At 36.9% G+C, this 18,540-nt stretch overlaps 1 protein-coding gene and 1 long non-coding RNA gene across 2 annotated transcripts; both read left to right on the top strand.

Moving 5' to 3' along the window:
- The first annotated feature begins 14,094 nt into the window (after positions 1–14,094).
- On the top strand, positions 14,095–15,046 carry LOC131179281 (uncharacterized). Its single transcript, XR_009148251.1, has 2 exons — positions 14,095–14,160; positions 14,929–15,046. It is a non-coding gene; the product is annotated as an uncharacterized LOC131179281 (long non-coding RNA).
- Positions 15,047–15,186: 140 nt separating this feature from the next.
- LOC110649701 (uncharacterized) lies at positions 15,187–17,366 on the top strand. The gene is made up of 2 exons (XM_058146295.1): positions 15,187–16,520; positions 16,603–17,366. The coding sequence occupies exons 1-2, from the start codon at positions 15,187–15,189 to the stop codon at positions 17,228–17,230; spliced, it is 1,962 nt and encodes a 653-aa protein (XP_058002278.1). The 3' UTR covers positions 17,231–17,366.
- The last annotated feature ends 1,174 nt before the right edge of the window (positions 17,367–18,540 follow it).

Here is an 18,540-nt window from a genome sequence, read left to right as displayed (position 1 = left end):
ATATTGATAATGAATTAGTGTGCTTAACTAATGCATATTGTGTGAATTGAAATGGGGAATTAGGGTTTTGGAGAGAAATTTGGACTTTGTTTATGTGATGTTGAATGAACATTCTAATGGTCAATTAGTGACCATTTGAGGGAAGTTGACCATAACTTGGAGTGAATTATAGCCTTAGAAAACTGATTTGGTATGCTGCCTAGTGAGAGCAGCAGGTTTGGATGTAAGTCCAGCCTGTTTGGACAGCCACAACTTGGGCTGTGTAGGTTCAATTGGTATTTTGCCAATTGGACATGAAACTAGACCCATAAAGGCACAACTTTGGTGAAGAAATCATGCCCAAAAGACCAAACCAAGTGGACCAAAAACTTGCCTCAACCCGGGTGTCCTGCAACCAGTTTCTGCAGAATGACCAAATGAACAGTGATTATTTATTTGGCCATAACTCAGTGTAGAATTGTCCAATTGACCTAAAATTTTACCAGCAAGAAGCTGAGATATAGACCAACAACTTTCATGAAGGAACCTACCCCAAATTATGAGCAGAACCTATTCAACAAGAGAGTGGAAGTTACTGTTTATTGCACTAAAGATATGGTCAGTTCTGAAATTTTTCAATCCGGCCAGTTATTGTTTTTGGACCATAACTTGAGCTACAAAACTCCAAATGGAGTGATTCAAAATAAGAAATTTGACTAGACAAAATAAGGAACAACTGTCATGTTTATCATTTTTCCAAATTCCCATTGCAACAGCAACTAATGGAACAGTAAAGATTGGGTATGAAAACTGAAAATTCTGCTCCATTAATTTTAAGCTTAGAAATGGTATTGTTAACCAATACCAACAAATTTTGAATGCAAAATGTGGTATGTTGGGAGTGTTAAAACCAATGTACCTATTTTCTATACAAAAGTCAACATTTTTGTTGACTAATAAAGGGAATAGTAACACCAAAATTTGAAATTCAAAAATTGAAAGATTCCAAAGTGACAAATGCCCTAGTATACCTAACAAGATTGGTTTGGATAGTTTGGCATGCCAATAGGGTTCAGTTAGCAGTACTGCACATGGCATTATCCCATTCTGTGATTTCATGGCCTTTAGCCATTCTAACCTTGTATTGAAATTTGGCCTAGTGCCTGATGTTATTACAGCTTATTAGCAATTCTGTTGCACACCGGGAGATACATATGTGACCGATGGTGTGACGGCCCGAGGTATTTGATACCCAGTGCCAGTTTACCCGTTTATCCTGTCCAGTCGTCCAATATAGGTTACTTGGGCAACCAAAAATGAAAGTGAATAAATTTAACGACATAATGAATATAACAAGTACAAAAATAAGTGAGACTACAAATACTCATTGAAAATTAAATTGCAATAAGACATCGATACATTCACTGCATATTTAATTTCTATTATATTTATTTTATTTTATTTTATTATTGGCACCACTAAGCATTATTGCTTAGCGCGTTGCTTTTGCCACGCGTAGGTTCTTGAGATCTTGGCCAGAGCCCAGAGACCACAGGTGGTGAGACCTCCTGTGACTCTGCATAGTGTCCGTGTCACCTCACCGTCATCAGTGCATTGGTAGGACACTAGGTTTTATTTTGATATTTTGTAATTAACTTTTATTTTCTCATATGTAATTGAAACTTATGTAATGGATTTTGGTATTAATGTAAATAGTAGATATTGTGTTTGTGAATGAAAAAGTGAATATTTATTTATGACTTTTACATGATCATCATATGTGATGAATGATGGAGAAATGGAAATGTTGTTGAAAAACATATTGAGATTTTGTTGATGAAATGAAGTTAGGATTGTTGGAAATGATTATTGGAAGTGTTTTTAACAGGTTCCGAAGAACTGTTTTCTCCATTTTTAGCCAGTACTCTGCCGGATTTTCTATAAAATTTTCGGAACCTCAAATAAATTATAATTTCAATAAATGGCTTAAATGAATTATATTTCACAAGTTATATTCAAAACTATGATAAAAATTAATTAAGGAAGAATAAAAATGATTAAGATAAAATAGAGTGTTTCAGTACACCGTGTGACATATCTTACTCGGATATACTGTAGACGGGTAAGGGGTATCACATTTAGTGGTATCAGAGCACGGTTTAGGCGTTTCTGGCCATAGATTGAGTCTATACCATGCATTGCATTTGTAAGAGTTGAGGTGACACTAATGCATATCTGTTTGTCTTTGTTATTTTGAATAGGATATGGACCCTACATCTCAGAGAGCAGTTGAGGAAGAAGTGGAGAGTCATGCTCCACCTGCATCAGCTGAGACTGGGGGTAGGGGAGAACCTACTCGCCCACTCAAGCGAGCTGCTCAGCCTCCACAGGCCATGTTCCAGCAAATGGCTGAATTCTTCAAACAAATGGCTGGGGTAATGCCAGTACCACCACCACCACCACCTCCACAGCAGAAATCACACCTGGAAAGACTAAGAAAATTTGGAGCAGTGGACTTCTTTAGCAAGAGAGAAGATGATTCTGTTGTAGTCGAAAATTGGTTGAACAGAACAGGCAGAGTTTTAAAACAACTCCACTGCACTCCAGAGCAAAATCTAGAAGCTGCTGTATCTCTGTTGCAAGATGATGCATATGAATGGTGGGATACGGTGTCCAGTGAAGTACAGCCAGAAGTAATAACTTGGGACTTCTTCCTCTCCAAATTGAAGAAGAAATATGTGGGTAGTGTATACCTAGAAGAGAGAAGAAGAGAGTTCATTAACCTGAGGCAGAGACAACTAACAGTGGCCGAGTATGAAAAGAAATTCGTCAGATTGAGCCACTACGGAAGGGAGATAGTCCCTAATGAGGCTGAAAGGTGTAAGAGATTTGAAGAGGGATTAAATGACAACATAAAGATCATGATCACTGCCTTGGGAATCACCAACTTCACCAAGTTAGTGGAAGCTGCAATAAAAGTTGAAAAAGTAAGAATAAGTGAGCAGACCAGAAGAGAGAGACAACAGAAGAGGGGCCCAGGTCAGTCTAGTTCATCTCCTGCATCTGGGAAGAAGTTCAAGGGTCCACCTGCACAGAGTTTAGGTCAATCACAAGGTCAGGGTCAGTTTCAGGGGCCCAGGCCACAGTTTACCCCTAGGAGAGGTCAGTCCACACCATCAGTGGACAGCTCTCCAGGGATGGGGTTCAGGGGACCAGCCCCAGCATCTTCTGCATGTCCACATTGTCTGAAATGGCATAAGGGGGAGTGTTGGAGAGTGACTGGTGCCTGCTTAAGGTGTGGGTCGTGAGCATCGGTGAGCATCACCGAGGAACTACTACAGCTGCTCCAACAAAAACAAATAGACCTGCTCTTGCACCACAAAAGGGAAGGAAATCTGGTAAATCGGAGGCAGTGGGACCATCACAGAGGCCTGCATCTGAGCCAGCAGAGAGGCCTGAGAGTAGACCACCTGCAAGAGCTTATGCCATTAGAGCTCAGGAGGAGCAAGATGCCCCGGACGTCATCAGGGGTACGTTCTCCCTTTACACTACATCTGTGCATGCATTGGTGGATCCAGGATCCACTCATTCATACATCTGCATCATCCTACCTGTAGAAAGGGAGATACTAGTAGGGGAGAGTGAATAAGACATTCTGGTCACTAATCCATTGGGCCACAGTGTAATAGTGAACAAAGTATACAAGGGTTGCCCGTTAAGGATTCAGGGGAATGAATTCTTGGCAGACCTGATTGAGTTGCCTTTCCATGAGTTTGACGTGATTTTGGGAATGGACTGGTTATCACGTCATCAGGCAATGGTTGATTGTAAATTGAAGAGAATTTCTTTGAAAACTCCAGAGGGTAATGAGATTACAGTTGTGGGGGAAAGGACAGATTTCCTGTCTAATGTTATCTCAGCCACAGTTGCGAGAAAACTGATGAGAGAAGGTTGTGAAGCCTACCTAGCACATATGGTGGATACTAGGCAGGCTAAGCCAGATCTGTGTGACATACCCACAGTAAAAGACTTCCCAGATGTGTTCCCTGAAGAATTGCCTGGTTTGCCACCAGAAAGGGAAGTCGAGTTTACTATTGAGGTAATGCCGGGTACAGCACCCATTTCCATTGCTCCTTATAGGATGGCACCCACTGAATTGAGGGAGTTGAAGACTTAGTTGCAAGAGTTGCTTGATAAGGGGTTCATACGCCCCAGTGTGTCACCATGGGGAGCTCCAGTGCTGTTTGTAAAGAAGAAAGATGAGACTTTGAGGTTATGCATCGATTACCGTCAGTTGAATAAAGTGACTGTGAAGAACAAATATCCATTGCCTAGAATTGATGATCTGTTTCATCAGTTGAAGGGAGCAGGAGTATTTTCTAAAATTGATCTCAAATCAGGGTATCATCAGTTGAGGGTGAAGGATGCAGATGTGCCAAAGACTGCATTCAGGACCCGATATGGGCATTATGAGTTCCTAGTAATGCCTTTTGGCCTAACAAATGCACCTGCGGCATTTATGGACCTCATGAACCGTATCTTCCATCCATACCTAGATCGGTTCGTAGTGGTCTTTATTAATGATATTTTGGTGTATTCCAAGACCAGGGAAGAACATGATGAGCATTTGAGAATTGTTTTGCAAACCTTGAGAGAAAAGAAACTGTATGCTAAGTTGTCCAAGTGTGACTTCTGGTTGAATGAGATTGTATTCCTTGGACACATAGTGTCAGCTGATGGGATTAGAGTGGATCCCAAGAAAATAGAAGCAGTGATGGAATGGAAGCCTCCCAGAAATACAACTGAGCTCAGAAGCTTCTTGGGGTTAGTTGGGTATTACAGATGATTTATGAAGGGATTTTCCTTAATAGCTGCTCCAATGACCAAGTTGTTACACAAGAATGTCAGATTTGACTGGAATGACAAGTGTCAGACTAGTTTTGAGAAGTTGAAGGCTATGTTGACAGAGGCACCAGTGTTTACACAGCCAGTGTCAGGAAAGGACTTTGTGGTCTACAATGATGCCTCTCATAATGGGTTAGGGTGTGTATTGGTGCAAGAGGGGAAGGTGGTCGCTTATGCTTCTAGACAGCTAAGGCCATATGAACAGAATTACCCTACCCATGATCTAGAGCTTGCAGCAATCATCTTCGCACTGAAGATATGGAGGCATTACTTGTATGGTGAAAAGTGCTACATTTACACAGACCACAAAAGTCTAAAATATTTGCCAACTCAGAAGGAGCTCAACCTTAGACAGAGACGATGGATTGAGTTCCTGAAGGACTATGATTGTGTAATTGACTACCATCCTGGGAAAGCAAATGTAGTTGCAGATGCTTTGAGTAGAAAATCCATCACAGCTTTCAGATCATTGAATGCCCGTCTATCTTTGGTTCGAGATGGAGCTATTTTGGCTGAGTTACAAGGAAGGCCAAACCTGCTACAGCAGATTTTAGATGGGCAAAAGGCAAATGAAAAGCTAATGGCTATTATAAGCAAAATCCTAGAAGGGAAAGCAACTGACTATGAGGTGAAAGCAGATGGGTGTCTGTATTACAAAGGAAGACTGTGTGTACCAGATGATGGGGAATTGAAGGCCAGTATTCTGAAAGAGGCACATACCAGTGTTTATGCTATGCACCCAGGAAGTACGAAAATGTATCATGATCTGAAGCTTCAGTATTGGTGGCCTAGTACGAAGAAGGACATAGCTGACTATGTGACTAAATGCTTGACATGTTAGCAATTCAAGGCAGAACATCAAGTTCCATCAGGTTTGCTACAGCCTATACGCATATCTGAATGGAAATGGGATTGGGTCACCATGGATTTTGTGAGTGGTCTACCTCTCACCCAGAAGAAACATGATGCAGTATGGGTGATAGTAGATAGATTGACGAAGTTGGCACACTTTCTGCCAGTTAGGACTGACTACTCTCTGGAGAAGTTAGCAGAATTGTATATCAGTGAGATAGTTAGACTGCATGGAATTCCACTTTTCCATCATATCTGATCGAGACCCAAGGTTTACATCGAGATTTTAGAAGAAGTTACATGAATCCTTAGGTACACAACTCCACTTCAGCACAACTTTCCATCCTCAAATGGATGGGCAATCAGAAAGAGTAATCCAGGTAAACAATTGAATCAATTGAATTAATACAAATATTGAACTAAAATGATAACAATAACATGAAATATATGTCAGGTTCTTGAGGATATGCTAAGGAGTTGTGTTATTGAGTTTGAGGGAAGTTGCGATAGATACCTCCCCCTGGCAGAATTTGCATACAATAATAGCTACTAAGCTAGCATCCAAATGGCCCCGTATGAAGCACTGTATGGGAGAAAATGTAGAACTCCAGTGTGCCGGACTGAATTGGGCGAAGACAAACTGGTAGGGCCAAACCTGGTGAAACAGACTGAGGAGAAAGTAAAACTAATCAAGCCAATCTGAAGGTTGCCTCAGACAGACAGAAATCCTATGCCGACTTAAAGAGAAAAGAAATAGAATATACGGTTGGCGATAAAGTGTTCCTCAAGTTGTCACCATGGAAGAAGGTACTGAGGTTTGGAAGAAAAGGTAAGTTAAGCCCTAGGTTCATTGGCCCATATGAAATCATTGAACATGTGGGTCCAGTGGCCTATAGGCTAGCTTTACCACCAGAGCTGGACAAGATCCACAATGTGTTCCACGTATCTATGCTAAGAAGATACCGCTCAGATCCTTCACATGTCATCTCCATGGAAGAAATTGAAGTACAACCGGATTTGACATATGAAGAAGAACCCATACGGATCCTGGCTCGGGATGTGACACCCCTTACCCGTCTACAGTGTAGCCGAGCAAGCTATGCCACACGGTGTACCGGCACACTCTATTTTACCTTAATTAATTTTTATCAAGGTTTTGAATATAGTTTGTGAAATATAGTTCATTTATTGAAATTATAATTTATTTGAGGTTCCGAAAATTTTATAGAAAATCCGGCAGAGTACCGGCTAAAAATGGAGAAAACAGTTCTTCGGAACCTATTAAAAACACTTCCAAAATTTGTATTCAATCATCTCAAACTCCAATATCCAAAATCTCAACAATATTTCTCAATTTCAGTTCTCAATAACCTTTTCATTTCTCAAACATCCATTTCTCATGATACTCATATACAAGCAATAAATAAATGCTCAAATTTTGCATTCGTAGTCATAACTTTCATTATTTACTTGAACATCAAAATATATTACATAAGTTCAAATACATATGAGAAAGTAAAAATTTGCTACAAAATATCAAAATGACACCTAGTGTCCTACCAATGCACTGCAGAAGTTGAGGTGACAAGGACAACGTGCGAGCTGCAGGATGGACTCACCCAGTCTGTGGTCTACTGGGCTCATGATCGGGATCTCCAATACCTACGCGTGGCAAAAGCAACGCGCTAAGCAATAATGCTTAGTGGTGCAATAATATAATAAAAGAAAATAGCAAGAAAATAAATGTGTATAGAATGTGTATGCTTTCTTTGTTTGGTGTTGGTATATTCATTATTTCATTAACTTTGTTCACTTTTATTCATTTGGTTGCCCCAAGTAACCTACACTAGATGACTGGACTGGATAACGGGTAAAGCGCACTTTGGGTACCTAGTACCTCAGCCGTCACACCATCGGTCACATATGCATCTCGGTGTGCAGCAGACTAACAATTTGTAAATAATATCGAGCACAAGGCCAAGTCTCAATACAAAGTCGAATGGCTAAAAGCCATGAAATCACAGAATGGCATATCGCCATGTGCGATCGCTAATCGAACCCTATTGGCATGCCAAACTATCCAAACCAATCTTGTTAGGTATACTAGGGCATTCGATACTTTAAAATTCTTCAATCTTTGAATTTCAAGTTTCGGTGTCACTATTCACCTCTTTGGTCAACTAAAATGTTGACTTTTAGGTAGAAATTAGGTACATTGGTTTTGGAACTCCCAACATACCACATTTTGCTTTTTACACTTGTTGGGATTGGTCAAATTTACCATTTCTAACTTAAAACCAAGAGGGCAGAAAATTTCAGTTTTTGAAGCATATGTTTACTGTTCCATTAAACACTGTTGCAGTGGGAATTTGAAGAAATGACAAACATGAAAGTTGTTCCTTATTTGGTCTAGTTGAATTTCTTTTTTTGAATCACTCCATTTGGAGTTTTGTAGCTCCAGATATGGCTCAAAAACCACAGCTGGCCGGATTGCCAATCTGCAGAATTGACCATATCTACAGTAACATGAACAGTGACTGTGATTGCATTTTTGAATTGGTTCTGGCCATAATTTGGGGTAGGTTCCTTCATGAAAGTTGTTTGTCTATGTCTTAACTTTTTGCTGTAAAAATTTCAGGTCAATTGACCATATCTACAGTGAGTTATAGCCAAATGAACAGTTACTGTTCATTTGGTTAATCTCGAGAATCGATTGCGAGTATCCGGATTGGGGCCAAGTTTTGGTCCTCTTGCTTTGGTCTTTTGGGCATGGTTTCTTCAGAAAAAATGTGCCATTATAAGCCTCAATCATGGAATTAATGAGTTTTAACTACATATATGCACTAACCTCTTGTAGGGAGATTTTTCCCAAGCTCAAAACTTCACTTTCCTTCTTCTTCTTGGCTGCCAAAAGCTTCCCCAAGTGATATGGTCAAGGTTTAATGAAAGGGGTTAAGGTTTAGTGGTGTAACAAAGGGAGAAATTAAGCTTGATTGAAAAAAAATCAATAGAGGGTTCTAGGGCATGTTTCGGCTGGCTTTTGGGGAGGGAGATGGCTGCTGCAATTTTTGGTTATTTGGTCTTCATTTAGTCTCTTTATTAGTTAGTCAAATGATGGCTTAATTGTAATTGGTCATAGTTTTCTTAATGACATCACCATGATGTCATAAATGAGCTTTTTCCTCACTTTCTTTTCTTTCCTCCACTACTCATTTTCAATTTAATTTCTAGTAATGTTTATTTATATTTTATGTCATATTAATTATTTACTCAACTGGACAAGTAGGCCAAAAATCACCTCTGAAGGCGAAATGACCAAAATGCCCTCCGTTTGGCTGAATGGGTCGAAATTGTCTGTACCGATTGAAAAATTTTTCTAGGTATTTTCTTGGCATTCTAATGCCATGGGAACCTCAATAACCCTTCTCTGGAGTCCCAAAAATTATTTTATAATTTTTCCCCCGGGTCTAGGGCTCCTCGTTGCGAGAACCGCAACTTCCCTCTGGTTACCCATCCCTAAGGCACCGGCTCATTTAACTTGGTTGTATTTTATTTCTAAAATTTTTCTAAATTTTTCTTATTAATATTTGAGTTAATTATGATTCCCGACTTTAGTTTAAATATTTTTCCGGATATTCTAGCTGTCCGGACCGACATTGGTCACCGGAACAGTAGAATGTACGGAGTTGGTACAGGGAGGGTGTTACACGGGAAGTGAAAGAGTTGAGGAATAAGCAGATTCCACTGGTGAAAGTACTTTGGAGGCATCACAATACCGAAGAGGCAACATCGGAAAATGAAGAGACGATGAGGCAACAGTTCTCTCAACTGTTTGCATCAGGTAAATTTCGAGGACGAAATTTAAATTAGAGGGGAAGAGTTGTAACACCCTCCCGGTAGCAACTCCGTACATTCTACTGTTCCGGTGACCAGTGTCGGTCCAGATAGCTAGAACATCCGAAAAAATATTTAAATTAAAGTGAGAAACTAAAATTAACTCAAATATTAATAAGAAAAACTTAGAAAAAATTTTAGAAATAAAATACAACCAAGTTAAATGAGCCGGTACTCTAGCGATGGGTAACCTAGTGAGAAGTTGCGGTTCTCGCAACTAGGAGCCCTAGACGCGGGAGAAAAATTATAAAATAATTATTGGGACTCCAGAGAAGGGTCATTGAGGTTCCTATGGCATTAGAATGCCAAGAAAATATTTAGAAAAATTTTTCAATCGGTACAGACAATTTTGACCTATTAAGCCAAACGGAGGGCATTTTGGTCATTTCGTCTTTAGAGATGATTTTTGGCCGACTTGTCCAATTAAGTACATAAATTATATGACATAAAATATGAATTAATGTTGATGAAAAAAATTAATTTGAAGTTAGTAGAAAAGAAAATGAAATATAATGCAAATTATGACATCATTATGATGTCATTTAAAAATTTCCACCAATTACATTTAAACAACCACTTACTTGACTAATAAAAAGAGACAATTGAGACCAAAAAAATCAAAATACCATCTGCCTTCTTCTTCCTCAAACCAGCCAAATTCATGCCCTTAACCCAAACCACCATTAAAACTTCATCAAGCTTCACACCCCACTAAGTTTCACTATAAACCCATTTAATCACTTCACAAAAATTCTTCCTTGCACCTTAAACTCTCTCTAACCAGCAAAAATAAGAAGGAAAAGAAAGTTTTTTCAAGCTTGGGAGTTAGCTCCAATAAGGTTAGTGCCATCTTTCTTTTTCTTTCTTTGGATAATCATGTTAAGGCACTAAGTTAGGCTAAGAAATTGTGGGATTTGAAGGGAATTATGCATGCTAGGGTAGAGGTAAATTTCAGCAGCCTATTGGGAGTGGGGATTTGATTGTTTTGATGGGCTTAGGGTGGAATAGAGATGGTGTTTGAAGTGTATATACATATTGATAATGAATTAGTGTGCTTAACTAATGCATGTTGTGTGAATTGAAATGGGGAATTAGGGTTTTGGAGAGAAATTTGGACATTGTTTATGTGATGTTGAATGAAAATTCTAATGGTCAATTAGTGACCATTTGAGGGAAGTTGACCATAACTTGGAGTGAATTATAGCCTTAGAAAACTGATTTGGTATGCTGCCTAGTGAGAGCAGAAGGTTTAGATGTAAGTCTAGCCTGTTTGGACAGCCACAACTTGGGCTGTGTAGGTTCAATTGGTATTTGGCCAATTGGACATGAAACTAGACCCATAATGGCATAACTTTGGTGAAGAAACCATGCCCAAAAGACCAAACCAAGTGGACCAAAAACTTGCCTCAACCCGGGTGTCCTGCAACCAGTTTCTGCAGAATGACCAAATGAACAGTGATTGTTCATTTGGCCATTACTCAGTGTAGAATGGTCCAATTGACCTGAAATTTTACCAACAACAAGCTGAGATATAGACCAACAACTTTCATGAAGGAACCTACCCCAAATTATGACCAGAATCTATTCAACAAGAGAGTGGACGTTACTGTTTATTGCACTGTAGATATGGTCAGTTCTGAAATTTTTCAATCCGGTCAGTTGTGGTTTTTGGACCATAACTTGAGTTACAAAACTCCAAATGGAGTGATTCAAAAAAAAGAAATTCGACTAGATAAAATAAGGAACAACTTTCATGTTTATCATTTTTCCAAATTCCCACTGCAATAGCAACTAATGGAACAGTAAAGATTGGGTATGAAAACTGAAAATTCTGCTCCATTAATTTTAAGCTTAGAAATGGTATTGTTAACCAATACCAACAAATTTTGAATGCAAAATGTGGTATGTTGGGAGTGTTAAAACCAATGTACCTATTTTCTATACAAAAGTCAACATTTTTGTTGACTAATGAAGGGAATAGTAACACCAAAATTTGAAATTCAAAAATTGAAAGATTCCAAAGTGACAAATGCCCTAGTATACCTAACAAGATTGGTTTGGATAGTTTGGCATGCCAATAGGGTTCAGTTAGCAGTACTGCACATGGCATTATGCCATTCTGTGATTTCATGGCTTTTAGCCATTTTGACATAGCAGTACTTGTGACACCCCTTACCCCTCTACAGTATATCCGAGTAAGCTATGTCACACGGTGTACCGGAACACTCCATTTTATCTTAATTATTTTTATTCTTCCTTAATTAATTTTTAAGATAGTTTTGAATATAACTTGTGAAATATAATTCATTTAAGTCATTTATTAAAATTATAATTTATTTGAGGTTCCGAAAATTTTATAGAAAATCCGTGATCTGGCTAAAAATGGAGAAAACAGTTCTTCGGAACCTGTGAAAAATACTTCCAATAATCATATTCAATCATTCTCAAACTCCAATATCAAAATCTCAATATAATTTTTATTGTCAACAACATCTCCATTTCTCAATCATTCATTTCTCATGGTAATCATATATAAGCAATAAGTAAACACTCAAATTTTTCATTCATAATCACAATTTTCATTATTTACATGAACATCAAAATACATTACATAAGTTTCATTTACACAAAAGAAAATAAAAGTTAGTTACAAAATACCAAAATGAAACCTAGTGTCCTACTAATGCACTGAAGATGGTGAGGTGACACGGACACATGCAGAGCTGCAGGAGGTCTCACCCAGTCTGTGGTCTACCGGGCTCTCGATCAGGATCTCCAGAACCTACGCGTGGCAAAAGCAAGGCGCTAAGCAATAATGCTTAGTGGTGCCAATAATATAATAAAAAGAAATAACAAAAAATAAATATGTAGTGAATGTATTAATGTCTCATTATAAATAAATTTTCTTTGAGTATTTGTAGTCATACTTATTTTGTACTGGTTATATTCATTATTTCATTACATTTATCCACTTTCATTTTTGGTTGCCCAAGTAACCTATCTTTGGGACGATGGATGGATAAGCGGGTAACCGCCTTTGGGTATCAAGTACCTCTGGCTGTCACACCATCGGTCACATATGTGTCTCCCGGTGTGCAACAGAACAGCTAATAAGCTGTAATAACATTAGCCACAAGGCCAAGTATCAACATAATGTCAGAATGGCTAAAAGCCATGAAATCATAGAATGGCATAATGCCATGTGCAGTACTGCTAACTGAACTCTATTGGCATGCCAAACTATCCAAACCAATCTTGTTAGGTATACTAGGGCATTTGATACTTTTGAATTTTACAATTTTTGAATTTCAAGTTTTGGTGTTACTATTCCCTTCATTAGTCAACAAAAATGTTGACTTTTGCATAGAAAATAGGTACATTGGTTTTAACACTCCCAACATACCACATTTTGCATTCAAAATTTGTTGGTATTGGTTAACAATACCATTTCTAAGCTTAAAATTTATGGAGAAGAATTTTCAGTTTTCATACCCAATCTTTACTGTTCCATTAGTTGCTGTTGCAGTGGGAATTTGGGAAAATGATAAACATGAAAGTTGTTCCTTATTTTGTCTAGTTGAATTTATTTTTTTGAATCACTTCATTTGGAGTTTTGTAGCTCAAGTTATGGTCCAAAAACCACAACTGGCCGGATGGGAATTTTTCTGGACTGACCATATCTACAGTGCAGTGAATAGTGATTGCAACTGCCTTGTTGGATAGGTTCTGGTCATAATTTGGGGTGGGTTTCTTCATGAAAGTTGTTGGTCTATATCTCAGCTTGTTGCTGGTAAAATTTCAGATCAATTGGGCCATTCTACACTGAGTTATGGCCACTGTTCATTTGGTCATTCTGTAGAAACAGGTTGCAGGACATCCGGATTGGGGCAAGTTTTTGGTCCACTTGCTTTGGTCTTTTGGGCATAGTTTCTTCACCAAAGTTGTGCCATTATGTGTCTAGTTTCATTTCCAATTGGCCAAACACCAATTGAACCTACACAGCTCAAGTTATGGCTGTCCAAACAGGCTGAACTTACATCCAAACCTGCTGCTCTCACCTATGAAGCACGGAAACGGCACCGAGTGCCGTTTCCCCGTGTTGGAAATGTTTCCGACGAGGAAACGCACTGACACGGCTCGGAAATGTTTCCGGGCCATTTCCGAAAATACTGAAAATCGAAAACGCGTTTTCGTTGCCGAAAACGTGTTTCTTTAAAGAAAATTAAAAAAAAAAAGAAAAAGAAAAATGGGTAGGTTAAAATCGATTACTTCACAGTTCACAACATTCACCAATAACAGAAAAGAAAGAAGAAGAAAAAGAAAGAGAAAAGGAAAAGGGCTACCTTCAAGGCTTCAACAGCAGTCGGCAGTCGGTACTCGGCAGCGTCGGGTGAGAATTGCAACACCATATTTCTCTTCTTTTCTCTCTAATTTTCCATATTAACTCTTTTCTCTCTTATCAACAGAAGAAGAAGAAGAAGAAGAAGAAGAAGAAGAAGAAGTAGCAGCAGCAGCAGCCGATTCTCCCAGGTAAGTGGCGTTTCCCTTTTGTTTTTCCTTCCCGATTGTGTGCTGAAATGAATGAGGGCTGGGTAATTAGGTTTATATTGGGGATATTAATTTATTATTATTTAATTTAGTATTTTCTTTATTATTAATTTATTATTTTCTTTTTCTAATTTTTTTGTAAAATAATTTTATCAAGCAATTTTTATTAATTAATTATAATTTTATTCTATTAATTAATCATAAATTTATCATATTTAATATCAATTTTTTTTTCTCTAAATGTATATTCCATAATTAGATTTTTCTCAAACTAAATTTGAGGAGTTATCATAAATATTTTTTTTTTAAAAGAAAGATAAAAAAATTTTTCCCAAATTCACTAAAAATTTTCAAGATTCGCCATATTTTTACAATCAATATTTTGAAGGAAATTAAGGACAAATGTAAATATATTTTTAAAGTTATTTTTAAAATTATAAAATTTCAAGTGTAAATTCTAATTAATGATAAATAAAAAAAATTCCAACATTCAAAATTTGTATTTTATATTAATATATTTTATATTTTTGTAATAATTTAGATATAATGTGTTTAATATAATTTGTTTTAATATATCGTTATATTATATATTAAAATTTTTCATAATATAGTCAATTTATTCAATTCTATTATTTAATTCTTTAATCATTTAATATATAATTTACATTGTGCTTTAATCCTTAGTATATAATTTATTTAAATAATTTATAAATTGTATAAAATTGCATTTTCTTTTTGTCATTTTGATAGGACAATATTTGAATGGATTCTTCAAACTCAAATTCTCCCCAAGCAAATAGCACTAGTGGCACTTCTTCAAAAACTAGGGAGGAAGAATTTAATCCTCTGTGGAGATATGTAACTAAACTAGAGAAAACTGGAGAAGGAGGGGGTAATTGTAAATGGATATGCAATTTTTGTGGACAAAAAAAGCAAGGGACTTATACTAGAGTGAGGGCTCATTTATTGAAAGTCACTGGAAAAGGGATTGGTGTGTGTAAAAAAGTAATGAATGATAGTATTTCTGAAATGAGGAAACAGGAGGATGAGGCAACAAACAAAATTACCAATTCACAATCTAGGCGAGTTTCTTTGCCTATTAGTATAACTTCTGTTCCTTCATTGAATATAACTGAACCAAGTATTTCAGCAGCTTTAAAGAAAAGAAGAGTTAATGATTCTCCTCTGGGTAGAGCTTTTGACTTGCAAACTAGAGCTCAATTAGATGCAGAGATTGCTAGAATGTTCTACACTGGGGGTCTACCTTTTAATTTTGCTAGAAATCCTTATTATGTGAGTTCTTATTCTTTTGCTGCTAATCATGTTTTGGGTGGTTATGTGCCGCCTGGTTATAACAAATTGAGAACCACATTACTTCAGCAAGAAAAAGCAAATGTAGAGAGGTTGCTTGAACCAATTAAAAGCACTTGGTTAGAAAAGGGTGTTAGTATTATGAGTGATGGATGGAGTGATCCCCAGAGGAGGCCTTTGATTAATTTTATGGTTGTTTCTGAGTTTGGCCCCATGTTTATCAAATCTGTAGATTGTTCTGGTGAAGTGAAAGATAAGCAATTTATTGCTAATTTGCTAAAAGAAGTAATTGATGAGGTGGGTCATCAAAAAGTGGTACAAGTCATTACTGATAATGCTTCAAATTGTAAAGGTGCTGGAGAAATCATTGAGGGAATGTTTCCACATATTTATTGGACTCCTTATGTTGTGCACACTCTTAATCTTGCTTTGAAGAATATATGTGCAGCAAAAAATTTGGAAACTAATCAAGAAACTTATGATGTGTGTCACTGGATCACTGAAATCCATAGGGATGCTTTACAAATCAAGAATTTTATAATGAATCATTCCATGAGGCTTGCAATTTATAATCGGTTTAGCCCTTTGAAATTGCTTTCAGTTGCTGACACTCGTTTTGCTTCTATTGTTGTGATGCTTAAAAGATTTAAACTTATTAGGCGTGCTTTAGAAGCAATGGTTATGAGTGATCAATGGGCACAATACCGAGAAGATGACCAAGGCAAAGCTAGATTTGTTCGTGATAAAGTGGTAGATGAGGATTGGTGGGAAAAGGTTGATTACATCATTGCTTTTACTGGGCCCATTTATGACATGATCAGAGTTTGTGACACAGACAAACCATGCCTTCATTTGGTTTATGAGTTGTGGGATTCTATGATTGAAAAGGTGAAGCAAGTTATTTTTCATCATGAAGGAAAGCAAGCAGATGGGTTTTCTCCTTTTTATTATGTGGTTTATCGAATTCTTGTTGATCGTTGGGCAAAGAGCAACACTCCCTTTCATTGTTTAGCCCATTCATTAAATCCAAGGTAAATTTCTAACTTACATACTCATCTTCTTGTTCTAATTTTTTTTTTATTATTTTCTGAATTTATTTTCTTATTTTTGAAGATTTTATAGTGAAAAATGCCTTCAAGAGGGAGAAGGTAAAGTGCCTCCTCATATGGATGGAGAAGTATCAACTGAGAGAATTAAATGCTTTAGGAGGATTTTTTCTAATGAAGATGAGCGAATTAGAGCAAATGACGAATTTGCAAATTTTTCTTTGAAAAGTGGACCTTTTGCTGATCCTGATTCTATTGGAAGTATGTATGTTACAGATCCTAGGAAATGGTGGGCATGTTTTGGTTCTAATGCACCTTTACTTCAAAGGTTGGCTTTTAAAGTGCTTGGACAACCTACTTCCTCCTCTTGTTGTGAAAGAAATTGGAGTATTTATTCCTTCATTCATTCATGCAGAAGGAATAAATTAACTCCAAAACATGCAGAGGACTTGGTTTTTATCCATAATAATCTTCGTCTTCTGTCGAGAAACTCCTCCCAATATTATGATGAGAAGACAAAATTGTGGGATGTTGGTGGTGATCAATTTGGGAGTATGGAAGATGTGGGAGTTTTTGAATTTGCCAACCTTTCATTGGATGAACCAGAGTTAGAGTCTGTTTTGTTTGATGAAAATGCAACTACAAGCATGGAGATGGAGAATGAGAAAGATAGTGAAGTTGAGGAAATGTTATAAATTTTATTATCTTTTCTTTTTTAACATTTGAATGTGTTGTAGTTGATATTTATTTCTTATAAGTATGAAACTTCTAAATATGTATTTTTATAGTTGAATTTAAATGTTGATTTGAACTTTATTTATTATTAAACATCTTTCATGATATATATATATATATATATATATATATATATATATATATATATTTATAAATATACCCCTATATTTTTTATATTTACACGTTTTCCCCACGTTTCCGTTTCTATATTTTTTAAAATGCCGTTTCCCCGTGTCCGTTTCCCCGTTTCCCCGTGTCCGCGTTTCCGTTTCCATGCTACATAGGCTCTCACTAGGCAGCATACCAAATCAGTTTTTTAATGCTATAATTCACTCCAAGTTATGGTCAATTTACCTCAAATGGTCACTAATTTACTATTAGAATGTTCATTCACCATTACATAAGCAAAGCCCAAATTTCTATCCAAAACCCTAGCTCAAATTCAAGGTTCACACAACACATGTTAATTAGGCATACTAATCCATTTCAAATTTATGTCTACACATCAACACCATTTCTAAGCCATTTTAAATCCATCAAAACCATCAACATTATCCCTTCCTTAGGGCTGCCAAATTCCATGGTGTACATACACATAAGTTTTATTTCATTTAATTTACAATTTCATACTCATTTTAAGTCCCTAACATGGAATAAAGAGAGAAATATGCATAAATAAGCACTAACCTTAGTAGGGTAGAATTTTCTCTTATTAATTCTTCACTTTCTTTTGTTTTCTTGGCTGCCAAACACTCTAGCAAGGTTGGGTGACAAATTTTAGTGAAGGGACCTAAGGGTTTTTGGGTAAGAATAGAGAGAAATTCAAACTAGAAGGAAAAAAAAGGAAATGGAGGCTTCCATGGCTATGGTGGTGCGGTTGGTTTTGATGGGAGAAGATGGCTGATAAGTTTTTAGTTATTTTCTTTATTTTATCCTCTTTTAAGTGGTGTTTAATAACTTGTTGAAATTTGATTGGTTAGGAACATTTTAATTGCATCATGCTTACTCAAGCATGATGTAATTATTATGTTTTCTTTCATTTTTCTTTTTCTTTTCTTTCAACTCATTTTTAATTCAAATTTTAGCAATCTTTATTCACATTTTAGATCATGATAATTATTTACTTAACTGGAAAAGTCGGTCAAAAATCGTCTCTGAAGGCGAAATGACCAAAATGCCCTCCGTTTGGCTTAACGGGTCAAAATTGTCTGTACCGATTGAAAAATTTTTCTAAATATTTTCTTGGCATTCTAATGCTATAGGAACCTCA

This window comes from Hevea brasiliensis, chromosome 4 (genome assembly GCF_030052815.1).
Source record: "Hevea brasiliensis isolate MT/VB/25A 57/8 chromosome 4, ASM3005281v1, whole genome shotgun sequence".
NCBI lineage: Eukaryota > Viridiplantae > Streptophyta > Magnoliopsida > Malpighiales > Euphorbiaceae > Hevea > Hevea brasiliensis.
This window is presented reverse-complemented; position numbering and strand designations above follow the sequence as displayed.

Excerpts from the sequence above, each read along its gene's own strand:
- LOC110649701 (XM_058146295.1), top strand. The coding sequence starts at position 15,187 with ATGAATGATAGTATTTCTGAAATGAGGAAACAGGAGGATGAGGCAACA. Across the intron at positions 16,521-16,602 it reads GCCCATTCATTAAATCCAAG|ATTTTATAGTGAAAAATGCC; the intron begins GTAAATTTCTAA and ends TTATTTTTGAAG.